The following is a 26,359-nucleotide window of genomic DNA, read 5'->3' as shown; positions in this document are numbered from 1 at the left end:
GAGCACTTTGGTGGGGAAATAAAAATATAAAAAATATGTTTGTTTTTTTTAACCTGTCAATCTTTCCTGTTCACCCTTTAAACGCTGATTTACAATCTCTTACACTTCCACAGCTGAGCAGTTTGAACATTGTATACAGGCCGGCCATGTTTTTGTTATGTCACAATATTCACCCTCACCCTCACCCTCACCCTGCTCACACTATGTATCCCCTTCACCCGCATCAAAGCAGGGCACAGGCCAGAGATAACATTTGAGTGTTACATAACAACGCACGCGCGGCAGCTGCTGTGGAGTGACATTTAAATGATCTGTCACCTGGAATGAAATGGAATGAGTAGAAAGGAGAGAGAGGGAGGGCTGGGGGCAACAGCAGCCTGTCAGGAAACAGCATACAAAGCAGAGAGAGAAAAAAAAAATCAGCGAGAATGCGAGTTTGAGTAAGTCAGAATTTTTTTGAGGTTAGGCGCTGGATTTGAGAAGGCAGCAGGCAGAGCCGCCCACACCGGTCGACCTGACACAAAGTGCTTGCAAAGCAGTTGTAGGAATCTGAGGGAAAGTTAACTTTCCATTGATTTCTGTTTGGATTCTTACACAGTCAGGTGTTTTGCTTTATAGCAGCAGACAGTGGCAGCGGCTCTTTGTCTGCGTGCCAGCGGGCTGGTGCCGGGACACGGCCTATTCCTGAGCCAGAGTGTCTCTCTTACCTAACGACAGCCACAACAACAACACGCAGCTGACCACCAAACACCATCACCACCATCCGTATCACAGCCAGGCCGGGTCTCAGCGGGATGGTCAGATGCCGGACAGGCAAGTGGGGGGGGGTTGTGTTCCGTTTGTGGACCAAAGTGAAACCCAGTCGTGGGCTAAACAGGCGGCAGAACATGTGAGGACCAGAAAACTGCTCCACTGTTGTGTTGTTTGTACCATACCTTCAATTTCTAACACGGCACTACTGTCATCATTTAAATGGTGGAAAAGTTTATATGGACGGTCAAATTATAAAATAAAAAAAAGTAATTTTGATGTTGAAAGTTGGAAACCCCTGGCTAAGAACTTTTCTACCAAGATTACATTTTTTTTCACCTCAGCATTGATTATTTTTAGTTTCATGAAATCATATTTGTTTATATATATATATATACACACAATATTTTTTAATTTCCCTTTTGAGCAAACGTAAACCTATATACTATGTATAACCTTTAACCTTTGAAAGAAGTATTTTTCTGTCCCTGTAAAATTGGCCCGGAAACCCCTTAGATCATTAGTAAATTCAACTAACTTTTTTTTTTAGCCATTTTAACTTTTACTTGCAGAATATTTATGTATATTTGCAATTTTTGGAACCTCTAGATTAGCTTTACTTCATTTTAGCTCCAGGCTAACTGCTGTAATCCACAGCTCTTCCCGTGTTCAAACTTTAGTGATACTTGGTTTGGCCATACTGCATATCTGGTATTTCTCCAACATAGTTTGCTTTTAGCCCCAGTACTGTCACAGCCACAGTCCTCAAAGCCTGCAGTGGTCACTGGACACTCCTGGATCATGGACTGCTGCATCTTTATTTCAATGTAACCCGGACACCACAACACAAACACATACTTCATCATTTATACACTTTTTTTTTTTCCAGCACTTGAAAGTCATACACATTTCAGCATTTTTATTTAATTATGTATTTATTTTTAACAACAACTACTACATTGTTTTGCTACTTGCTATTTTTAGAAAGTCAACACGGCAGAGTCGAGCTAGCTAAGGCACTTATCATAGGCTATTTCTGTCCCTGTTGTTTCCAATCATGTGATGATGCTCAGAATCACAGGAACACTGCTAAACAGCTGAAGAACACAGGCTGGGAGTTCGACAGAATGTTCTAACAGTCACCCTGAAAATAAAGTAAATAGATTTTGAGCAAAGAAAACAAATGTAGCTGTTTGTGTGGATGACGATGAACTTTTATTAGCTAAGGTTTCCAAGAAGCAACAGGAACTATTCAAAGCGCTTCATCTGGATGTCAACGGTTGATGAATACTGCCCCCTGCCGTGTGTCTCTTGCTACTACAGCCGGCAGGCCCTGCTCAGTTTGAAGCTTCTTTTTCGCTCTCTTCTTCGGCGTCTCCCGCTGTGTCCAGGGCCTCCACTCTGGCCAGCAGCAGGGGCAGGTTTAAGGACACGCCCTGTGGCTCCTCATCAGAATCATCTCGGGGTGGATAGAACCGCTTTGCCTTCGCCACAAAATCCTCAGCTATGTCTAAATACAGGAGACGATCCTGAGGAGAAGCAAAAAAAATAAAATAAAAATAAATGTATTTTTATATATTATGCAAGATGGCACCTCTCATGTGGCAGTGTGTGGCAGCAGCTGGTGCCATGTAGGTTTTTATTTTCTTTTTGTTCATATAAATCTGTTGACTATTTCTACAATAAATAACTATGGTAGCTTAAAAACGTTTAGATACTTTGAAAACCATTTTTGCTGTTATTTTATATTATATTTTATTTATTTTTTAACTTTATAATTATTATGTAACCTCTGTTTTTCTTTGTATTCTTTTTTTAATTCCCTTTCTTTTTAAAAACAATTTAGCTTAGCTTTAAACATTTTTAATCCTCCTTGGTTTTGGTAATTTAAGTTAAATAGTTTTTTTATCTGGTAGTTTTGTCTGCACTCATTAACTTATACTTAAATATGTTGGGTTATGGTTTCGTCAACTTTTAGCTATTCTCGACAGACATCTAATTATCTATTAAAATTGTTTTATTTTTGTTCTTGTTTTTATGCATTTTTTTTTTTTACATTTTTTATGATCTTTAGCTATTTGTCTAACATGTAGCTACTTCATAAATTTTGGGTTTTCTTCCACGTTTTTCCAAGCTCAATTTTAAACCTTGTCTTAAATGTATTTTAACGATACACAGCTGATAATAATAATAATGACCTATTTGTCATATTTCACTTCCACATAACTACACTTCCTTCTTCCACCAACTTTAACTATTTTCCTTGCGGCAGGTCATTTAAGTCATTAAATAATGGGAACAGGTCTACCACAGAAACTGGAACACGGAGGTCAAAGGATCAGGGATTAAGGGCCATCGCCGTGAGCCTGAAGAGGTCACTATTGTCTAACAAAGGTTTATCAGCCTTGCTCTGAGCGAAGTTATGAGAGCCTTGTTGTTCGGCCTGGTTGGTATGCTGGACAGACCACCCGAGGGGTTTGTCTTGACCACACAACCCCGCTCAGAACAGACACTCTCCTGTTTTTGTGATGAGCGGCGGCTCTCACCAGGATGAACAGGTATCTCTCCGGTGGCGAGTCTCTGGAGTCGAAGATGGAGGTCTCTGAGTGCAGAGTGTGGAGGAGGGCACGTGCTGTCTGAGCGTCACGCATGCGGTCATGTGAGGCCCCGGCAGACACTGTCAGCAGAGAGTCTGCCTCTGCCATGAAACCTTCAACACAGGGAAAAACCTTAGTACGGACAGGATTATAAAGAAAAGAAAATCAGGGAATATTGTTTCCGAACACAATGTCTTTGTTATGTTACTTTGTTGAGAAAAATTAAAAATTATTTCACAAACATCGTGATTGTCGGCCCCTCAGATAGCGAGTCAGCTGTTAGTGTTGCTGCTGCAGTAACACACTGTGTTGGTCTGACAGACGGGTCAGCGAGTCAGGTCTTGGCGGCTCGTGCTGTTTTCCTTAAGAAGACTCTTTCAGACCTGTCCACACGTGACGGTCTTCTGACCTGGAAGCTAGTTTTCATTTCACTCCTGATGCTAGCTAGTTGCTAATGTGTCATTTTTGTCTACTGGAGGCGGTTTGTCAACATTTTCTAAGAATCCCTCAAGCTGTTCAAGTGTAAAAAAAAACCCCAAACTGTTTCAAATGTCACAGGGTTTAACACAAGGTTTTACTCTGTGGTTCACCGTAGGGATGGTGTTCTGTGGGTTCTGTGACTCTCCTTTATTTTTTTGGAACATATTTTATCTGGACAAACACCAGGCTTCGAATCTTTCTGGCCTCAATCGACTACTTGCTCCTCTGCAGTTAATCTCATCCTTTCATCACGGCTGTTAGCTCTTGATACGTCACCTGATCTGTGAGCATCGACGGCCTTTCCTGAGGTGTAAACCCTTCATTTTTAGCTGCAGCTTAAACCGTTAACAAAGTTTTTATGTGGGTTATGAATCCAAACACAGGTGCACCTGGACAACACGGTGTACCGTAGTAACTGTGTCCTGCCTTACCCAGGTTCTCCAGAATCGTTTTCCACTTTTCTCTGACCTCTCTTCGAGTATCCCTCATGGCCTCGATGTCCACACTCAGGCGTCGATAGCCCTGGAGGGAAATAAGAATTGATGTTATTTAATCATGAGGGTAGATCCTCTGGAGCCCGGGTGTAGAATGTGTAGGATGTTCTCCGCCTCGTACCGAGGAGCCCAGGCGGGTCTTGTTCCTGGCCTGCAGCAGTGTGAAGAGGACTCGGTCGTCATGTCTCTCCGAGTGACTCGGATCTCCGGGCTCACTCCACAGGTTGGCTTCTTCTTCCCGCCGTTTCTGGACCTCTCGGTTGAGATACTCCAGAGGGTCTTGACTGTGTGTTCAGTCTTGACTGTGTGTTCAGCACACACACACACACACACACAGAGAGAGATCCAGACACATTATTCTCACAGGACAAACCTAACAAGCATTCTAGTGTAAACACAGATGAGATACAGTCAGTCTGAGTCTTACGGCATTAACGGCTGCTTCTCTTCCTCGTCGTCTTCATCGCCGATGCAGCAGCAGCAGCAGCAGAATTGCACGCAGAACCGTCGGAAAGCTGAACCCATGGATGTAGAGGAGGGTTTCACAGTTTCACAAATAAAGATGTTGGGTTCTGCACTCTGATGTTAGATCGTCAAGTCGTAGGGAGGAAAACTCAGGATCTGGAATTCTGATGGCTCGCTGTTGTCCTCAAGAACGACGTGAAGCAACGTCCATCAGAAGAAAGTCCTCCGAATGTGGGTTCTAGTGTCTAGTCTGTGGAGAATCCCAGCCTAAAAAATAACAACAAAAAAGTGGCATCTTAAGCAAAGACAAAACAACATGTGAAAAAAAACAAAGATGTGATCCCAAACCTCTACCTAACATCAGCTTCCCATTTTCCAGGACCTTGCTGCAGCAGCTCCACGTCCAGCTGAGCTTCGAGCATCCAGTGTTTTGGTCGGACCTCAGAGTGGAAGATCAGACAGAGAGGAGACACTTGTTGCCTCTGCTGGTCTGCCCATGGAGGACAATGAGAGCAGTGAGGACGGGCTGCCTGACTGACTCAGAGACATGGGCTCAGAAGACAGTCACAGCACAATCATGTGAGCTCCTCCATCGCTTCGCTTTTGCCTGGAGGAGAGCACTTCCCCTCCACACCAGGACTAATGACATACCCACTCTCCATGACTGCATTGATTTTAAGCTTGAAACAGTAGAGACGTGGACAACTGGACCGTCTTGGTTTGGAGGAGACCAAGTTCTGGAGAACTGGAGATGAACTCTAGCATGATAGGTGAAACAAGACGGTCCAGTTGCCTGGGTCTTAACTGATTTAGACATGGATTAAATAATCACTAACATATAAACCTGAGATTAATCAAGATTTTTGATTCATTAATCAAAACGACTTCGCACGTTTCGTGTCAAGAAGATATGAAGTTTCCTACGAGAGTGAGGCGTTAAAAAGGGCAATAAAAAAAGTCGATTTTATGGCTCTTCGACTCGAAGGCAATCTGTTATTTCTCACAAAGGTGAGTCGTGCACATGACACGCTGCACTGTAGGCTCCAGTCACAGGATGGGATTCCTTGTGATGTAAAAACCCTCGTCATCCAGTGTGAAAAATAATAATCACTGGATAAATCGTCATCCGCTCATGATTTTATCTCCATCCGAGTCGTGTTACTGTTCGTCCGATTCAACGGTGCTGAATGTTTCCGAGATCATGGTGTTACTGTGGAAAAAAAAAACCTTGTTACAGTTCGTCCACTTTAGTTGGGAATTAGTGACCTATTTATCAGACACGTTGTTTCCAATTCTTAGCAGCTACTTCTAGCTAGTTATTCTATTTTGGCCATCTTTTGGTCAACTTTGAGGGAAACCGTCTTTGTTTCTTACATCCATATATTTTGTCCATATAATCTGTGAAGGGATGTCTTAATATTAACGTTTTGACGATATTGCCGATTCCATCCAAAGACTTAATTTCCGATTCCAATATTCATCGATACCGATACATGCAGCCTTTTCCACTTTCCCTTCAAAACTATTTTTAGTTTATCATCTATTTATCATCTGGGTCAAACCCAGGGACTGTGTTGTTGGTTTTCATTATCAGAAGAAAAACCGATATCAATTCTTACCGATATTACACAATTAAGATAATATCGGCCAACCGATATCATCGGACATCTCTATATCTGTGTATTGGTTATGCTTTAGTGGTCTAGTGGTAAGTTCCAGGTTTGTTATGCCTCTAATGGCGCCCCCTTTTGGGCAACCTGTGTGGGACGAATAAGGGACGGCATTTCTAACAAGTTCACAGGTATTTTATTAAACATAAGACACAGGTTAAGACTCTGTAAAATGCTTGGTCAGAGTTGATGGTTTGAAATTTATTCGCTGATAAATACATCCAAAACCTATTAGGTACAAAAGAAACAAATACTCCGGGTTAGGCTCACGAGGCATGGTACGAGTGGACGCAGCAGAGCTCAGTTTGATGTGTGAATGAAGGGAGCGTCAACAAAACTGCCGACTGTGATTTGACGTCCGTTTCTGTAGTTGAATTCACTGAATATCCAAAACAATGTAAACAATATTTGATTAAACTTCATGAAGAACGACCTGGGCTTCAATGTGTCGGATGGCTGCCAAACTGCCCACGTGGGCCACACATTATTTACAGTATCATGGGTAGAAACACACCTAAGTGCCACATCTTAGCATGCAGTAACACACACTTTTTTAACTACAACTTATCTCTCTAAGTGCCACATCTTAGCATGCAGTAACTTCAACTTATCTCTTTTTTTTTTTTAAATATCAAGGCAGTGATGAGGCTTCAGACTGCAGTCACTTTAACACTGAGGTGCCCGTTTTACAATCCACTGTTGTCCAAGCACAAATCATGAGTTCCACATGTTTAGCCACAAGGTCACTTGAGGTTACTGGCACAGAAGGAAGCTCTGGAAATTCACACCGTTTGGATGGTGTGAATCTTGTATTTAGTAAATCATCATCACCATCGACTGCCAACGCACTCTGACCTCTGACCTCTGACCTAACAGTGCAGAAGTTTGGCTTCTTCTTTTATTGATCCAACTGCTCCGCAAATTTAATTGAGACAAACACGTTAAACCACAGCAGTGAAAAAACAGAGTCGGAGCAACTCTGTTGGCGGTTTGATGTGACCGTTGCTCATTATGTTGTAAACGAAACCGGAATCTGTCTCTCTGAAGAGCCTGGACTCATGTCCCAAAACATTGATGGTCAGTTTGAGAAGATCCCTTCCAGAAAGACCGTGAACAACCTGGTAGAGGCTCCAATCTCAGTGCCGCGCCTGACTGTAACCATTAAAATCTTTTATTATTCATTCGTTAAGATTTTAGGATGGAAGATCACCAGAGCCAACACAGCATTTCCTGGCTGGTTCAGGGAATACTTGAGCATCTTGAAGTAAAGGTAAAGGCTGCTGCACCTGTGACCAGAACTGGTCATGTTGAAGCAGGAAAGGAAGCGGTAAACGTTGTCTGTTGGTGCTCGGGCTCCAAACACACTAAAGCAGCAAAGTAAAGGCAAACAGTGTGTGTACAGTACAGTGAGACACGGCTCAGTCGGACCACGACCACTTCACGTCCGTCCAGGTCTTCTTGTTGATCCTTGCAGCCATGAAGCTGGACAGTGGTGCACTCAGACTCAGAAGTCAATTGGATTAAAAAAAAAACGACGGAGACATACGTGATCACACTTAAAAAAATAATGAATAAAGTTCAGCTCAATTACTTTCCACGTGGATGTTTGGTTTGATTACACGTCTCTTGTCCTTGCAGTAAATATGGCACGTCTCTTCAGTTTTGGTGCCACTCAAGAGAGCTGTGTATGTCGTTTGATATCGCTGTTCATAAAAAAAAGGCAAAAAAACAAACAGTGGTACCTCCCATCTTTTTTAGTTGTGGTTGTGGTGAGAGCGCTGAGAAGGCCGCAGGTCAGTGATACGTTGGCGTAAATGGGACATGAAGTCAAACATGGTGGCCGCCAGACTCTGGTGAATGAGGTAGCGAGGGAGTCGACCCTGTGGACATAAAAAGACGCCGTTACAAAGGCTAAAAATGTTACATTTATTTGTTAAATTTCACTTAATTATTTTTGCTACATCACTAACTTAATTTGTATAAGTATTTTTACTTCTAATGCCTCAAGAAGATGGAAAATAAAGAGGCTGGATATTATGTTTTATATCTATCTATCTATCTAAACAACCTATGTTTGAAAGACTGAAGTGCAAACAAAGAGCGTTTCTGTGACCGATCACTGTTTCCATCTGCAGAGGTCTCGACAAGTAAAGGTCAAAGCTCCAGTAAAGGTCACGCAGCCCCATTATGAAACTCTTGGAACTGAGCTACTGTGAATAGAGGGTGTTAAATCTAATCTGTCTTTGTCTCCTGTGTGTGTTTAATGCTGATTGGCTGCTTTTAGCACATCGTTAGAAAAAAAAGTCATCTGGACTTTGTTCTCCTCAGGGCTGTGACCTTTTGACCTTAATATTTACTGCCAAATATTTCTAAAAAGACAAATTTAAAAGCAGGAAGGACTTGACACGATGCCAATATTGAGACACCGGGTTGAGCTACAATATGGGGTTCGGATGAAAATCTTTGTTCCCAGGAAGTGCAGAGATTGTTTCCACCTTCAGGTCTGTGTTTAGAACCCAGATGAAGGTGCAGACGGACGGATTACTGCTGGATTTCAGGACCACGAATCCTCCCGGACCGTTCTCCCCCCTAAAGAAGAGGAGTTAAAGGAGTGAACACACGTGCAAAATGATGACATAATTTACTGGATCTGTGACGAAGAGACACAGACGGACCTGACATAGCGACCTGTCGGAGGTCTGGCGTCATGTTCGGTGGCCATGCCGGCAGACACGTAGCAGTCTCTCTTTCTCTCGACGCGTCTGACATTGACGAAGTCCCTGAAACAACGACGGAGGTAAATTTATGAACACAGAAGGCCACACGGTAAAAGCCTGACGTGTTCTGCACTGACGGACCTTGCAGACACGACTCCTCCCGCCGCTCCAGAAGACACGTCGTATGACACCAGAGTGTTGTCGTCGACTCTCTGGAGGATCTGATAAGGAAGAAACCTGCGGTGTGAGAGTCACGAAGGAGGAACGAGTCCAGAAACAGAAACCATCCTGACACGGATGCCGTTACCTGGCAGGCGGAAACTGTTTTGTTCCACTGGGCCATCTTCTCTGGTTGAAGGATCACCTCCTGATACACCAGCTCAGCCGGACACTGCATAAAGGCCTGGACAAGACAACAGCAACGGTGTCAAAGACAAGGGAAAGGAGTGGAGTAGTTTTAATTTGAGGTATATTCTGTTTATCTTCCTGCAACATGTTTCATTGTGTGTACTTAAACAATGACAATATCAGTAATTCTTCCAAAGACTGGGTCATTTTTACTGGGTTTACAAACACTCTTAAAATTGACTAATAAATACAGACTAAACTACTAGGGTCAATATTTACACAAATCAAAAAAAAGAAGAAAAAATTCATTAAAAAAATCCAACCGCAACAAAATCAAAAAAAAGAAGAAAAAATTCATAAAAAAAATCCAACCGCAACGCACACACAAGGACTTTACCTTGAGAATGAAAGTCTTTCCATGGTAGGGAATCTCCAGAGTGTAGACAGAGTCTCCTATTTCCTGACATGTGACACATATAAAGTTAGCGTTAGTGTCATCAGACCGCAGCTTTTCCCAGAAGACATTGTTTTCAGAGGAACTGGGAACAACCACAGAAACCTCCAAACGCACACGGTGAATGAGAACCGTCAGTTTGCTGTGACCTGGCCCACGCTGTAAGGCCAGGGCACAGTGACGATATCCTGCTACCAGTAACTGTCGAAAGTGAATTCTGCGGAAACCGGTTGTGTATTTAAAGAAATTCCAAGGATGTTTCAGATATTTAAACTGCAGCTTCTGAAGCTCACATTTCCAGGAGTGTTTTTTTTTAATATTCTAATTGTGGTGAGAGGTCTGCGGCCCTCTAAGGACACGCACATGAGAAGGTGTGATGCCGCATGCAGCAACTGTGTCAATTCACTTTCATGGCTTCGTCGTCCTCCGTGCTCCCCCTGCCTGTGTGTGTCACTACTGCGCGACAACACTGACAGTGAGTCATTGTTCTTTTTCATGTCTGTCTCATATCAGTATCAGTATCTCGCCTAGTCCTCACAAGATTGTGACATCTGTCCAACCTCAGGGACATCACGGTCGGAGGAAATGTGAAACTATTTAGATTGAGATCACGTAAAAAAAACCATCAGCAATGTCTTTGATTTAGGAAAAAAAGATTTGACAGATTTGACCATCGTAAATACAGGTCACACAGGGACAGAGAAAATTAGGTTTGACCCATTTTTGCCTGTCGTATTGTTTTTTTCCCCTAAATTGTTCAACAAAAGTCAAAGACTTACATTGTTTTTTTCAAATTTCCAGCTGTCCTCCTGAGCTAGGATCTGTTCCACGACCGACATGGCCTCACGACCAAGTCTGACGTATTCCTTCTCCTGTGAGGACACAAACGGGCAAAACGACAGTGAACAAATACTGACTCAAGTGAGTCGAACATGTGCAATCCTAACCTGTAATCTCAGTGGGTCCACGTACCTGAGCAGTGACAGCTCTACGCCCCATACCCTCTTCATCCAGATCTTCTTCAGAGCCTGAGGACACAACATTAAAGCTGCTGCTGAGGTGGACAGGGGAAAATCACTGAGAACAACTCACAACAACTGCAGCAATCACCTGCAACAGATTCGGGCGGAGAGTAGAACTGTCCATCTGACACAGCTCGGGGGTAGACCATGGGGGCACGTTCACAAGCTGCATTCACTGCTGCTAAGTAGGCTACAGTGTCAGGAGGGAAAAGGAATTTGAATGAAGAGAGAGGTTTTACTTTCTTTTCACTTAGTTTCAAACTTGTTTTTCAGTTGTTTTTTCTCTCCTCTCTCTCTCTCACCTCTTTCATCATCTGCTTCTTGCGTTAGCACCTTGAAGTCCAGAAACCAGGTCTCCAGCCAAGCCACCACAAAAGAGGTGATGGGTAAAACATAGCTGAAGGTATTCGGGGAGTCGAGCTGGAAAAAGACCCCAAAGTATCAGATATTTGTAATAGTAATTTAAAATATAATTGTTGAAAAAACATTTTTATCAATTTGTTGTTTTTAGATGCGGTGAGCCGCAGCATCACCCGTCATTTCTTACAATACATATTCCTGTCAGTGCGATGCCAGCGGACATAACTGACATTCTGTCCTTCTGAATTGAAGGCCATCATTCCGTGCAGACTTCCATATTTGTTTTATATATATTTGTTCTTATAAAATCAGCATAAATACTTCCAACAGTTACTTCCAATTTTTTTACAACAAGGACCAATTGTTAAAGGTCCTATCGTGACACTTTTACTAGAGGTGGAAAAAGTGGAAGTTTTGTGAAATTATCTGCATCACAAACAATGAAGAGAAAAAAGTTCCCACTCACGCTCGACTTGATGACCTTTATGACAAGGAAGACAGTGGTCACTAAAGTGGTAATCTGTGGAGGAAGGAAGATGTTGGTTGATGTTGTCATGAACCTATAACAATTGATGACATTTCTAAGCTGTGATGGCGCTGTGGTCAAACCCCTGGGCCTGATGAGGCAGCACCTCATTTCTGAAGCTCTAATTAAATGAAGTGAGTTTAAGAATTAAATGTATCAGTGTCTGTGTGTTCTTGGAGGAACAAGTGAAGCATTCAGCTTTTGACACTTGTGGTAGCCAGCTGCGAATGAGAAATCCACGCTCCTCTAGTGTGTGTGGGTGTGTGGGTGTGTGTTTGTGCTCACTTACTGCAATAACCCACCAGTGCTTTAAACGAAAAGCAGCGTAACCCACTTGCAGACACAGGAAACGAAACACAGCGAGAAGCTGAGACAAGCAGGAGGAAGCAGAAGAAAAAAGAAAGAAGAAACAGTCAGACCTTGGATCACATGCAGGGTTTTGTTAACGTTACTTTCCTTTTTGGCTGTAAATAAAGAAATCACATGAATGTCACAACACCTTACTGCTTACTGACAGATAATAATAGCAAACAGCTCATGTGCACAGTGGGTGATGACCGTGCATGTTTGTACAGAGACTAATGAAGTGACCTGATGAACATCACACATATCTCAGTGTGGTTTAAATTGCATTATCAGGAGCCAGCAGTGAATGGACTACTCACCTCACTTGGACTAAGACATTATATTATTTCTATTAGCACGGCCTCTTATGAAATATTCCATTTACATTTGACCCCAGTGCTGTAAAAACACCAGAGTAAAAACAAAACCTATGTTCACATTGAAATTATACATGGACAATTTAGGTTAAAAATCAGCAGAAAATAATGTTAGACTGACAGCTTCCTGTTAGTGTCTGCTTTGAAGATAAAAGCGTTATTTGTATTAACTGCCTGCTTCAAAGGAAGTCATGTGGACGAGAACATTGTTCTTCTTTGACTTAAGTATCAAGGTGGAGCGCCCTGCTGGAATCAGAACCTCAGTCCCAAATTAGTTACGTGCCAGATAAAGATAACCAGAAAGTAAGCAGGGGATACAGCAAAACTGGCTAAAAGTTGGTCTAAAGGTAGCACAGAAATAATCAGTAAAGTTGGCCAAAACTCCAGCTAGAAAGATAACTAGTCCCAATCGAAAGCTAGAAGTAGCTCATAGCGAAACAACCAGCAGAGCAAATGTTTAACCAAAAACGTAGAAGTTAAATCCATAAATTAAAAAAATTAAATTACACTGTAAAATTTGAAAAAAAAAAGAATAATGAAATATCATATACTCCTAACATAGGCATGAATTAGCATGAATATAATTTAAATTAGCCAATGCTTGAGTGTAGTTTGAGTAGAAAGCTTAAAAGATGATATATGATCATACAGATCTTTATCTACCTGGAGCCAACTACTAGAGAACTGGAGTCTTGCATAAGGGATTCCACTTAACACACTTACAAAAATGTCAAAGAAGGAAGTCTTGAAGTCATAACAAACAACCTCTTTGTCCAAACTGTCCCAGATGTTACCGGGGAACTGCAGGAGGAACAGAGCACACGTACACAGTAAGGAACACGAATCTTCATCAGGATCAGTATGATCAAACCCAAACTATTCTCTCACGTTGAGCTCAATAATCCACAGCAGGGATATGAAGAGCAGGTCGAAGGTCACAAAGAGACAGAAGGTGCGGCGCACGTCAGAAATGGCCTTGCGCTCTGCAAGCGGTACATACAGGTACGGGGACGGGAAGGACAGCGAGGTGGAGTAGGAAGTGTTCAGGGAGGCGATGGCCGGGAGGCTGCCCCCGCGTTCCCCACTGCCGTCTATGAAATGACACAGGAAAGGGAAGGTGAGGTGAAAAGGAAGACGACTGGTTATAAAAAGTCAAGACACCGTGTGTCAGTAAAAGCAAAGATGATTGTCTCTTCACTAAACAATAAGATGGAGAATAAAAAGATTTAATAAATGTAAATTAACAAAAGCCAAGGCTGAGTAAATTTAATAAAGAAAATTGTCAACAGACAATTCCCATGTTTTTTTAAAATATTTTATTTAAATATTTCTTATTTCCTTCCCTGTAATCTCATAACTTTCTGACTTAACTACAGACTTGTTTCTGTCTGTTTTGTGTCCGATGTTACGCTGGGACTGTTTAACAGATCATGGACTTGTAGTCTGCACTGACCCACTCTCTTATCTTTTTATCGACTTTTACCAATCATTCACGAGCCTGTGTTTGAACTTGTATATCTCTCCACTCCGATTTAATGTAATATGTAATATTCAAGTCACTTGTATATCTCTCCACTCCGATTTAAATGTAATATTCAAGTGACGTCATGTGATGGTGTAAACTTCATCATCAAAACACGGCGTGTTCACCGGTTTCAGCACATTTATATATGTGGATTTGATAATAAACGGCGTGGGTAAATAATAAACCAGGACTAACACTGATTTAATTAGACAGTGAAGGAAGTTTGGATGAGAACAGCACATTGTTGACAGAATAACCAGCTTCTCCTTTGTCAACACAGTGAATTACTGCAAACTATTTACTTTCAATTGTTTCTTCGACCACGAACATAAGGTCACGCGGTCTTGTGAGTCATTTATGGTCAGGGTTTTAACCTCCTTAAAATTCCACTCACCAAATGCTGCCTGACACAATCTCAAACTTTTTAAACATCCAAAGACAAACAACAATCGTCGGTTAGTAATTTTTCCTCACATTACATGAAATAAGAAATAAGAAATAATTCTTATTTCTTATTTAACTTTTTTTTTAACAAAAGACAATTTAAAAAAATAGGTCAATTATGACCAGAGAAATGTGTTGCAGGAAGCAGCTGAGAGAATGAAGCCCAACAGTCAACAGGCCACAACCAGAAAATCAATGACAATGAGAATTAGTTCCAAGAAAGATCTTTGACTTGTCACGACAATTATATTATTACTTCTCTTTTCCAAAAATGATACTTGATACTACCGCTAAATGACCCCATTGATTACAACACAGTTGTGTTTAGGTCAACAGTTGGTAATACACCCAATGTAACCAAGCCTTGTTTTGTTTGTATAGCCTTATTTCACAAAACACATTTGTCTCAAAAGACAGTTTTAAATAAGACTTAAATTAAAATTAAAATATCCTCCTAAAAACGCCATTCAACAGAGGGAAATGTATTTTACAGTTACCACCCTCACTGATGTTTTGTTCGAGGATGCTCAAAAAGTTCTCCATAAGGTTGAGGTCAGGGGAGGATGTGGGTAACACCTGGGTTTCTCTCATTTTATGCTCATAGCTGTCGATGATGCAGAGGTATTCCCAGCAGCATGAGATGGTACATCGTCATGCATGAAGATGATTTTGTTAAGGAAAGCTCTTGTATTTGTATCATGGAAAAGAGTACTCAGTCAAAAACTCCACGTATTTTTCAGAGGTCATTTTCACACCTTCTCCAGCTCTCCCCACGATTCTTTAAAACAAAAACATTGTTTTGTGCCATTTGCTGTCACAGAATCACACGGTTCTGATTCACATGAAATACTTTACAGTTGTCTATCACTGCCGCTACTAAACAAGGAAACGTGTTTTTATATAACCCAATTCATAAATTCAAACTACACTCCCATAAAGTATCAAATAGCAAAGCTTACGACGGAATCAGTTGTTAGCCGTTTCTATTAGCATCCACCAGCTCTGACTTTGTTTCACCGGCTAACTACCTTGTCATGCCACGAAATAAAAAAAAGTCTCGAATTTTAACAACCATAGTGAAAAAGAAATTCATATTCCCTCAACCTAGTGTTTAGCAAAGTTACACAAGCCAAAATCAACTTACTTATTTCACCGCATCATCGTCCACAACAACAACAACGTTTCCATGTCATCGTCAAAAGTAGAGCCAGACTTCCGGATCTTACCTCACCGCAAAGAGCGAAAACTGCGGCAAGATGGTTCACGGACTGACTGCGCCGTTCCACAACGCCTCGAGATGCTGCTTTCGTTTTTGCTGTGATAAAAAAAATCCATAATGAATAAACACAATTATTGAATGAAGCAATCGAATCGCGAACGATGTATGTTAAAAAAATACTAGATACTAATATATAATAATAATAACAGTCCATACTCGAGTCTAATTGCAGCAATCGAGAGGAACGTGATGATGTCCAGATACATCTCACTCGGTGAGACAAGTTTTTTTGGGTGATAGCTGTGCGATCTAAGTTCATACATTAAAAGGAGGGACAAACATTGATATTGAAATATATAATCAAGTGGGGAATTTCAAAATTGGAATCTGTGACGGAGGGATGAACTCTAAAGAACTGCAAATATTCAAGCAAAATAACAAAACTGGGCCATTTATACAAGAAGCAGCCAGAGCATACTTTAAAATACACGAGTTCTCTTGAATTAGGTTTGTATATTTCATTTTAAAAAAAAATCCATTTTATTAGAGCACAGTGAATGGAATTTGTAGGTTATTGACTGGGAGTATGTTGTTAGACCGCGAGATTTTGAATAGACACCAGACTTGTTGCGTTTATCATTTATTTATTTATTATTATTTAACATGTGACTGTAACCAATAAACTTACATGTATAAACCACGGACAGTAAGTGGTTTGTAATGAGGTGTAGGTTCGCACTTTGACCACTTGGAGGCAGTGAGTTCCCACGATCATAAACTCCAGTAAGGCGCAGGCATCGGAATGGTGATTGAAGAAAGTTAATAATTCTTGATAATTAAAAAAAGAAGACGATAGTTGATCTGTTTCACCCAGTGCTCATTTGCACTCATCACACTAACACAATAAGTTTACTCTTAGGAGAACATGGAATTGTTTATTTCAATGTCATAAAGCTGCTCACTTCAAAACAACCACATCACATGGAGAGAGAAATTGTAAATTATACAGAAGCTGAATGAGAACATTTTAAATTGTTGCTAACTTCAAACACAAAGACAATAAAACGGAGGGAGTGTTATCTGTAGAAAAAAAACAACCAAATCAGATCTGGTCCCACAAAGAAAAACGGGCCTCTAAACTATTTATTTTACTGTTGCACACTGGGAAATTTAAGTGTCCCTCATGTCGAACTTCATATCCAAGGTTGTTTTAAAAAGTCTGGGCTCCCACACACACCACATTTGGCTGGGTTTGACCCGTATTATAGACCATTGTTTCCCAAAGGCTGGGTCGTGACCCTCAGGAGATGGGTCACCAAAAAAACAAAACAAAACAAAAAAAACAACTGTAAATTTAATTTTAAAAAAATCTGTATATTTTCAAATGAATTGATTGAAGTGTGTGAGGCAGGGGTAGGAGGTGGGTTCTGGGGGGTGTTAGGATACTTTAAAATGAATCAGAGGTAGCTTTGTTCTTAAATAGCCCAACAGTTTCTAATGATGTTAAGAAACTAAAAGCAGACGGGGGAAAAATCACATCTAAAATTGCTTGCTCAAAAACCTTTACTGACATTTGTTACCATCAGTTTCAGTATCCTTTTGGTAGCAAAGAGTCGCTGGGTTCCTACAAAATATTTTATACAATATATATATGTATATATATATATATACAAAATGTTGTTTTTTGGTGTTTTTGTTTATTACAGACTTTCATAAATTAAGGTCAAAAATCCAATATTATTTATTACAGAAATTGTGTTTGAATTAATTCATCATCACATGTGCAGTAGTAGCTTCTAACATTTTTAACTCTAGTTTGAGGTGAGTACTGAGAAAAGGGCAGCAAAAATGATATAAATGCTAATGCTAATTTTGAATTTAACAGTCACAAAATAAACATCTGAAAAAGAATCCAGAAACGTTGGTCATGGAGTTTGAATGCCACTGAGGTGGAGTAACTGCATTACTAGTTATTAAAAATGTTAATTTTCCTACCCTGGTGCGTCACCTACAGTAGAACTATATTTTCTCATGTTAAATATCTCCACATAGAAATGTACAAGTATTTGCAAGTGAGAAGGAAAAGCAGAAAATACTAGCAGACGGCAGGCTGGCAGCAGGTGATGAAAAACACGTCATGAAAAACACATCAAGGTTTAAATGATTAAAAGGATTATTTATTCAGAAAATATTTTTTAAATGAAACTGTTTATATTTTGCAGGGGATTGTAGCTTATTCTACATTTCTATAGGTAGAAGTTGAGTTTCTGGTGAGTACTACACGCAGTAGCAATAACTCTTATCATGACTTTTGTAGCCGTGGTTCAGCGGCTTTTCCTGCTTTAAATCTGTCTTATGTGGCAGATGCCACAAGACGGTGGTGCAAAACACAAGACACTGAAGACATGACAGGACATCAGATAGCACAAATCCATGGCTTAGATCCTGCTAGTGTCTGACAACTGCAGTACTAAACTAAAGTAAAGATAACTTGGATGTTTGTTTTTGTCTTGAAGTGATTACTTCTCATCTTTAAAACGTTGATTCTTTTATATATTTGGGCCAACGGTGACACAAGAGGAATGTCCTCTTTTCTACATGAAGGATGATCTGTGGTACGTATATATTGATAACTGATTTTAAATGAACACTGAGGTCTGAGCAGGAACACTGAGGGAGAGAGAAGGATCTGGCCATACAGGGGATATTTGGTCACATTGACTTTGACCCATCAGCTCCTCTTTAAACAAAAGGACATCAGGCCAAAGTGGCGTCAGCATTTCACTGTCAGTGGATCATTCTTCACCTTTTCGTTAAATGGACTCCTCACAGACAATACCTCTCTGTCCGCTCTGTCTTCTACCGAAGAGGAAGGTGAAAAAGTACAGAAATCTCACATTCTAAATTTCACCAAAGTCACATATTTAAACAAAAACTCTTTATTTTTTCCAAGTTCCTCAATTTTTAACTATTTGACACCTCCCTCATTCTCATGTCGTTGGACTCTCTCTAGCTCTCAGTTGTTTCCTCGACTCTTCTCTCTTGTTGCCACCTCACTTTTATCCCCTTCGTCTTCTTCTTCGTCTTCTTCCTCCTCTCTTGCTTCTTCTTCCCCCTCCTCTTCGTCCTCTTGTCCTCCTTGTGCTGGTTGAATCTCCTGGGCCGGCTCTATGTCGCAGGAAAACTTGACTGATCTCTTAGAAGTCACTGTCTCTGGATGATCTGAGGGGGAAAAGGGCAGGACAATCATCACATTTTGGATTTGAGCATATGATTTCAGAAATGTGTATTTTTCTTAAGAACTATGGTTAATTTTGTCAGAGGAGAAAATTTACATTTGTGATTCATTTTAAATAAGGTAGATAGGATTAGATTTGTAAGCTAACAGTTGTTTTTTTTTGTCACAGGAGGCTATTTGTCAAAGGAGATAGTAGTTAGGTTCACAGAAATAGCTAAATTTGACAATAACATCCAAAATAAACAAATCAATATAAAAAGGTACAAAGAAGATAAACATAAATTAATAAAACAAGACAAAAATATCTTAAGGTAGACAAAATAGCTACCTAAAGGAAAAAAAGAAAAATAGCAAAGTTAGTCACCAATTACCCCTTGAAAAATCCCAAGTTAGTAAAGACATACATTAAGGGTTGATAGATAAAATAATAACCATACAGCAGGAAAAAAAAATCGAGTGTAACTCCAATTAAACCAATGCAAGACGTAGCTTCATTTAGCCAGAGACACTAAAATAGCTACTAGAGAAACCAGGGATTACTCAATTTAACAAAGATAAACAATAGTCGAGAAGTGTGAGTCGAATAGCTCCAATAACTAAAATTTAGCACCAAAATAACAAAATGTTCACTCAGATAGAAGCAACCACATACAGTACGTACAATAAAAGGTAAGAAAATGCTAGGATTTAACTCGATGATTCTGTGTTTTTTTTTTCTCTGTGATATTATGCCATTTGAAAAAGTGTGGAACAGTATATTTTCCTTCAATACATCTGTGAGGGTTAATTAAAAAGTTGTTGAAGCTCATGGTTTCACAGAAATGCACCTGCAAACCTTGTCAAAAGGGTTTATATTCTACACTAGAACAGGGGGGAGGCAATAAGGGAGAGATCAAACGGGGAGGCGAGTGAATAGCACCATAGTTTAGCTCAGCTCATACACAGAGAAAGTCCTGTGCCCACTCATTAATGCTGTCTGCTTTTTCTGACTGACATATGTGTTAGTACCAGGCCCTGAGTCAGCTGCACCAGACCCCTCCTCACAGTTTTGGGGCCGACTAACGCGACGCCACGGCTTCTCTCTCAACACACGGCGTTTCAGCTGCACTGACAGCAGTTTACATCACCTTGAAAAGTGCTCAGGACCCTTCCTCTGAGAATAATGGGTCTACTCAAATAGAAGCTAAACAGTTCTCTCACACTTACAGCGTGTGCTCTGTTCTCTGTCCGTGTGTGTGTGTGTTATTTTCCTCTGCAGTCAGCAGTTTTGAATCACTCTTAAAAGCCGGACTGATGTCACTGCTCACGATTTCTGCTGCTGCTAACGATACAGCACAGAACACACTGGGATTTGTTTTTTTTTTTCCCATTTGAAACAATGTCATTTTTCAGGATTCCAGACATCAGAAATCGTATGTTTTGTAAGTGTTTCCTTGTAAACAGAGCTGGTTAGCTAAACGTTGACCTAAACAGGAAAGCTGAAGGGCGCTAACACAGCGAACAACAGCCAGGTACTCAATAGCAAACAGCACCAGAGTTTAAGGTTAGTAAAAAAAAAAAAAACAAAAACAAAAGTAGCTAAGAGTAATAACAAAGAAATCAAAGAAAGAAACACACATAAATATTACCCAAATAAAAAGATTAGAAGGTGTTAAACGAGAAATAGAAACAAATTAGAAAAAACAAAACTAAAAGGTAGCCAAAACATAATGTTATAGTTTTATTATAATAATAATAATAATAATAATAATAATAATAATAATAATAATAACAATGCCAAAATATTATTATTATTATTATTATTCCTTTTTACTGGTTATTTCCATCTTCATTTTGTTCTGTCGTTAATTCATTCATAATTCATTATCCTGTAAAGGATGGACATATCAGTGTTGTCTCTGCTGTCCATGTGTGCAGTGTTGTCTCCCTCTCACCAGCAGCTTTGGTGGGAGAGTGCTCCACTCCCTTCTCTCCCTCCCACTGGTCCTCATTCTCCTCCCCTTCACAAGGGTCTTCTAGAGGAGGGTAGACACCTAGTTTCTGCATTTGAGCTTCAGCCATCTTCTGTACGGCTACACACACAGGTAAACACAACACAACACACACACACACACACGGAAACACACACAGACAACAGGGACGAGACACACACAGGAGAAAACACACGGACACACGGACAAGGACAGAGGGACATGTTGTTTGGGTTTGACCAGGCTACAACACTGTGGGTTCATCACGGTGAGTTACTGGATGTGGGCCAAACAGGCAGGCTGCCAACTGAACACAGGCTGTGGCAGACAGACAGGCAACCACTGCAAGGCATCACGGCATCCTCACCCTGTCCTGTCATCCCCCGTGTCTGTGTGTGTGTGTGTTCGCTCATTCTTCACATCTCTCTAATGTTGTTCAACAGAACCAAGGCTAATCTCCTCTGCTAACTTTCTCACGATACCTTTAGCTGTTTCAGTTCTGGTTTTCGGGATAACTCTAAATATTAATGTGTAAAAATACAAACTTTTTCAAACAGTCCACTTTCTAAAATTAGGAGAAAAACTAAAAACATGCACGTTTGCCTTTATTTGTGTTCCTTATACATTTTACTTGATCTTGACACCATCCCAGCAGTCATGGACTGAAGGTACTGTATTCATCCAGCTGTCTTTGTTGTTTTGGTTTGTTTTAGGTACAGGCAGGAAATAGGAGAATAGGCCAAACTCCGAAGAGAAAAACCTTGATTCAAAACCAATTATAAAGTTGGCAAATTGTTTTTTTTGTTTTTTTTTTGCTTCTTCATTTGTTGAAAAAATAAAAGTAAATGACCAACCTACAGATTTATGGGACATGAAGTCACTATCATCGCACCTTAAACAATAAAGTCTAATAAATGAACACAAAATTGTTTGTTTTCTGTGTGGTGGAATTCCACAGCTGTATCCACAGTGGATTCTAATCCTGGATGATCCAGACTTTCCAAGACTCACACACTCCCAGCTGTCACACACTTTAATCTCTCCCTTCTCTTACTGTTCAGTGACAATTAAAACTAACACACATCCGTGTGCAGAAACTGAATTTAAACTGCAATATTAAAAGTTACTTTTAATGCTAATCTAAGTAGCACCAAGGCGCTCCCCCGGGTGTTAGCCGTGCTAATTCCCGTGCATTAAAGTTATTTCTCTCCTGTGCGTGAGGTAATCTTCTGTGCACACAAGGTATTACTGTCTGTATACAAAATATATCACCTTCGCGGGACTCTGTTTACTATGCACATATACGGCCATCTGTCGCATGCGTTGATGTCTTGGCGTGGAAAAGCGTGGGAAGCAGCTGCAGCGAAGCGAGGTAAAACAAAATGGAGGCACACACGAGGATGAGTCTACTCACAGTCACACCTGCCGGAGCTCAGTGTCCGGAACTTACCTCTGAGTGACGGAGGCTGATACACATTTGGACTGACACGTTTTGGTTTGAGCACTCCGTTCTCTCCCACCACCCACTGCAGACACACAGACTTCAAATGAAACTCTAAGTTCTTCTCCAACAACATGACAATAATGAGAAAACTCCAGTCTGGCCTGCAGTCACGCAGACCCAGGTAGGGAATTAAAAAAATAAATTCAAAAATTAAAGTCGTAATGTTATGAGAATAACGTCAGGACACGACAGGGTGTGTCAGTCAGACATTTATACTAATGTTATGACTTTATTCTCATAGATTTATGACGTTATTTTCCACCTTCTTCCCATAAATTTATGAAATGACTTGTTTCTGGTAAATTTACAATTTCATAAATCATTATTTTACTTTATTTCCTGTTCCGTTAGTCTGCCAAAGATGCAATGGCCACTGGAGTAAAGTAAAGCGCTTTACTTCACCTTTACCTGATGAGTGGACTGATCGTCCTCAGGAGACGTGTGGTCGGCTACTCTGAACAGTGTGGCAGGTGTGGGCCTCCTGCGCCGAATCTGTCGATCAAACACACAAACACAGAAAAACTCATGAAGGGCAGAGTAAATAAAAAAAAATAACAGTCCAGCTATAAGGCTAGCTAAATATGCGTTAGACAACATGGCCCGTTTTGATTCTAGCTTGGCATAGATGTGGCCCACAGTCTACATACCAGATGTATGTGGGCCAAGTAACATATTCTGTGGGGTTCTTTACTGGGCCTCACAATATTAGAACACCCTGGTTTTATGTAGACTATAAACAGACCATTTACATCATTGTTTCTCAAAGACTGGTGGGTCGCAAGAGTTTTTTTTTTTGGGGTCGTCTCGCATCATGTTTCCCAGGAGTTTATGAATAATGTCTACTGACTTGGGTCGCGAAGGTTTGTGACTTTGAAAATATGTGTCCCGAGAAAAACACTGATTTGGAAACACTGATTTAAATAAACTGCAGTATAATATAAGTTGTGATACGTCACCAGCCCAGAGCGGGTTCTAATGGTCAGCACTGACCAGTTCATAGTGAGAGCAGTGGTCAGTAGATTGAATGAGCGTTCTCTTTCGGTTAAACGTCCAAACCGGCTCACAGTGTTCTCTCAGAGAGATAAATAAATCTTTTTAAATCCACTGTGATTTACTGTGAATGAGGTCCTTACACGACAGATAATGCCGTGGGTGTATCGCGTACACTTGTGTACTCTGTCACCAACAGAGTAAATAGGAAACAGGACTTTGTAGTAAATGAGCCAAAGCGTCCAGCCCAGGAACTCCCCTCGGCGTCTCCTTCTCTGACCCTAACTCTGGTCCCAGGGGGCTGACACTTAGCTGCTGATTGTCTGAGAACCAAAACCAGGGCGGACCAGAGTCCAGGTCTGTACTTCCACTTACGCACAGGTCCCTTTAGACAGAACGCTGAGTGTACCTCTGAGAACAAACACTCTGTTGTGCCCCCATCAGGAGTTTGTTAGTTAGGAATATAAACAGTGCTGACTGTATAGATGTGACATCGTGATATGACCAGGGTTTGCTACCTCATCTAAACATTAGCAAGAATATTCCATGGAATAGGCTTCAGATCAGGGGTTTCAAACATAGGGACTGCAGGTCAAAACCGGCCCACTAGGGGGTTCAATCTGGCCCTCTTGATGAATTTTGAAAGTGAACATTTGTAGGAAAACGAAGGGAGAAAACTATTGCTATTTATAAGTAATGATGTCATGATCCTACTGGTCCGACCCACTTGGCATCTAATCAGGCTGTATGTGGGCCCGGAATCAGAATGAGTTCAATAGCCTTTAGGGATTAGGAATTCTTGCAAGATCCAGATCTCCTCAGAGAACGCTGAGCTGTTGTTCCACAGCCTTTCAGACTGGCTTTGTGGATTATAACGATTTTCTGATTTACACTGACATCGATCAAATATATCTGTGGACTGTTGTTGTTTGCCGATGTCGATCGTGTGGGTTGAGGTCTAGGTCTAATGGAACTAATTTTCTTCTCACTGTCTTTATTGGGTTTTAGTGCATTTTCAATGTTTTTCAAAGGACTTTCGTGTTCAGACCTCAGGGACGTGAGGGACGGTTATGGATTCAACCAAAATGTGAATAAAATAAAACAGCGAACAGTGAATCTTGACCTGAACCTTACTCCTCTTGTTTACGGCATCACACAGAATCACAGGAGGGCAGTTAGAAGCCTCGCCGTATTTTGTGTCAAACTTCAGCAGCGGTGTACGTCATCATGGCGAGGCCCTTGTTGCCAAAGCAGGGGCTGAGAGGAGCACGCTGTGAAAAGCTGCGTCGGTCCAACTCAACAACACGGTGTAATCAACCGCAGCTCTTACCCTTATTTATGTCCTCTGACGCATGGTAATCTCATCACGCAACTTCCAGCTTGCCTGTCTCCCCTGTGTCGTATACACTATCTGTCTCCCTCCCTCTCTCTCCCTCCTCTCTCCTCATTTCCACCTCGTTTGATCATGTTAACTTCCTCGTCAATCCTTTTTTCTTGACAGTGACAATAACCTCAGCCACAGCTCTTCCTCTCTGCTCTTCGTCAGCAAAGAACCTTTGTTAAAAAAAACTATAATACTTTCCTTCAACGCTGCACGCTTCATGGGCTTCTTTGGATCCTGCCTGCTGTTAGCATAAAATGCAAACATAACTGTTTGGAACAGCAGGTTAGGATGATAAAGATAGAAAGTGGGTGGGTCCTAGTGGGTGAGCAGGCTGTGCTGAGAAAGTGCTTTCTGTAGCCTGAATAGAAAAGACGATTAGGGATGTCCGATATCAACTTTTGCTGATATCTGATATGCCGATATAGTTCAAACATTTAATTTCCAATTCCGATATCAACCGATACCGATATATGCAGACGTGCATATATATTAAACTTGCCTTTTTCCAAATGTTAATGTTTTCTTATTTTTGGCCATTTTTAAAAACATGTATTTCAACCATAGCTTTTCCCTTCCTCTTATATCAATGAATACAGTGAGTAACACACAGAGAAATGCTGGTGATTTTCCAGCCGTGGAACAGCTCCAGTCCTATCCAGCTGTTACATAACCTGGTGTGACTTTCCAAATTACAACAACACTTGGACAGAACGTGTGAGATTACCACGGCACCACCCACAAAATCTCCTAAACCTTCTCTGCTTACATCGGTCGTGCTGCTTCAGCTCAGGTCAGTCGAGGCAGTGCAAACTAACGGAGCTCTGAGCAGACTGTGGACGTCTCTGTCTCAACAGAGACACACCAGCCCGGGGCATCGACAACACGGCAGAGACAGGAGACAGGAGACAGGAGACAGGAGACATGGAGCTTCCTCAGGAGCTTATGAGAGAATGTGAAAAATGTGTTTTATATGACTCCACAGTAAGGGGAAAAACAGAAGTCGGACGAGGGGCATAGAATTAGGAAGGGATGGTTAGGGACATGTCCCTACCAATGTCCAATATCCTGTCATTCTAGCTACGCTACTTGCTACCTGCTAGCTAGACAGGAGGGGGGGTAGAGCATGAGTCTTGGCCTGTTGTAAATGACAATTGGTTTGAGGTGTCTCCCACATGTTAGCATTAGCGTCTAGCACAACTAACGTTGAAACTAATCCTATGGATAGATTTGTTTACAAGGTGACGATACAGCTTTGCGTTCAGACCAAGACGAAGGGTTTGCGCGGAGAACTTCGTTGTTCGTAAAGTGTATTTAAAACCCCCAAACACTCAACATTAAAGCATATAATACAGATCTCCACTGTTTGCCTCCCCATGATGCATAGCGTCGCTGAATCATTTGCTCAATATGACTTTGCTTTTGTGTATGTGTTTATGCTGGAATTCAAGTCAGATCAGTCCATGTGGGTCTGCCCCCTGGA

General features: G+C 41.0%; 3 protein-coding genes across 5 annotated transcripts in view; all 3 read right to left on the bottom strand.

The window, feature by feature from the left end:
* Positions 1-1,946: 1,946 nt before the first annotated feature.
* Positions 1,947-7,024, bottom strand: LOC103393122 (melanoregulin). Of its 2 annotated transcripts, XM_008329980.3 has the most exons (6): positions 5,141-7,024; positions 4,749-5,053; positions 4,443-4,605; positions 4,259-4,349; positions 3,297-3,460; positions 1,947-2,279 (listed from the first exon to the last, which is right to left on the bottom strand). In XM_008329980.3, the coding sequence occupies exons 2-6, from the start codon at positions 4,844-4,846 to the stop codon at positions 2,088-2,090; spliced, it is 708 nt and encodes a 235-aa protein (XP_008328202.1). In that variant the 5' UTR covers positions 4,847-5,053; positions 5,141-7,024; the 3' UTR covers positions 1,947-2,087. The 2 variants fall into 2 exon arrangements, with proteins under 2 accessions (XP_008328202.1, XP_016895925.1); XM_017040436.2 differs by having other exon boundaries at positions 4,749-7,024.
* A 29-nt stretch (positions 7,025-7,053) lies between these two features.
* stard3 (StAR related lipid transfer domain containing 3) lies at positions 7,054-15,165 on the bottom strand. Its single transcript, XM_008330002.1, has 15 exons — positions 15,072-15,165; positions 13,494-13,696; positions 13,329-13,406; positions 12,173-12,250; positions 11,824-11,877; positions 11,300-11,417; positions 11,086-11,187; positions 10,948-11,003; positions 10,755-10,847; positions 9,919-9,981; positions 9,481-9,576; positions 9,315-9,394; positions 9,132-9,236; positions 8,952-9,045; positions 7,054-8,336 (listed from the first exon to the last, which is right to left on the bottom strand). Exons 1-15 carry the CDS (start codon positions 15,163-15,165, stop codon positions 8,211-8,213), a joined length of 1,440 nt encoding a protein of 479 aa, XP_008328224.1. The 3' UTR covers positions 7,054-8,210.
* A 1,550-nt stretch (positions 15,166-16,715) lies between these two features.
* Positions 16,716-26,359, bottom strand: part of ppp1r1b (protein phosphatase 1, regulatory (inhibitor) subunit 1B) — an 18,132-nt gene continuing 8,488 nt past the window's right edge. Inside the window, exons 2-5 of one of the 2 annotated variants that reach the window (XM_025064567.1) lie at positions 22,908-22,997; positions 22,452-22,527; positions 20,966-21,103; positions 16,716-19,015 (exon numbers count right to left, since the gene is read on the bottom strand). In XM_025064567.1, coding sequence (XP_024920335.1) covers positions 18,810-19,015; positions 20,966-21,103; positions 22,452-22,527; positions 22,908-22,997 — 510 coding nt within the window. In that variant the 3' untranslated portion in view covers positions 16,716-18,809. The remainder of the gene's footprint in view (positions 19,016-20,965; positions 21,104-22,451; positions 22,528-22,907; positions 22,998-26,359) is intronic. The other variant, XM_017040191.2, reaches the window with a different exon arrangement.

Source organism: Cynoglossus semilaevis, chromosome 17 (assembly GCF_000523025.1).
Source record: "Cynoglossus semilaevis isolate Cse_v1.0 chromosome 17, Cse_v1.0, whole genome shotgun sequence".
In the NCBI taxonomy this organism is placed as follows: domain Eukaryota; kingdom Metazoa; phylum Chordata; class Actinopteri; order Pleuronectiformes; family Cynoglossidae; genus Cynoglossus; species Cynoglossus semilaevis.
This window is presented reverse-complemented; position numbering and strand designations above follow the sequence as displayed.

What these genes read in the sequence shown, in the direction of transcription:
- LOC103393122 (XM_017040436.2), bottom strand. Translation starts at nt 4,846, where the DNA reads ATGGGTTCAGCTTTCCGACGGTTCTGCGTGCAATTCTGCTGCTGCTGC. An exon ending in GAGAAGCAGCCGTTAATGCC is followed by an intron (nt 4,606 to 4,748) that starts GTAAGACTCAGA and finishes CTGAACACACAG; the next exon opens with TCAAGACCCTCTGGAGTATC. An exon ending in AGACCCGCCTGGGCTCCTCG is followed by an intron (nt 4,350 to 4,442) that starts GTACGAGGCGGA and finishes ATTTCCCTCCAG; the next exon opens with GGCTATCGACGCCTGAGTGT.
- stard3 (XM_008330002.1), bottom strand. Translation starts at nt 15,165, where the DNA reads ATGAGAGAAACCCAGGTGTTACCCACATCCTCCCCTGACCTCAACCTT. An exon ending in AGCACTGGTGGGTTATTGCA is followed by an intron (nt 11,878 to 12,172) that starts GTAAGTGAGCAC and finishes CTTCCTCCACAG; the next exon opens with ATTACCACTTTAGTGACCAC. An exon ending in TAAAGGTCATCAAGTCGAGC is followed by an intron (nt 11,418 to 11,823) that starts GTGAGTGGGAAC and finishes GTCTTTTTCCAG; the next exon opens with CTCGACTCCCCGAATACCTT.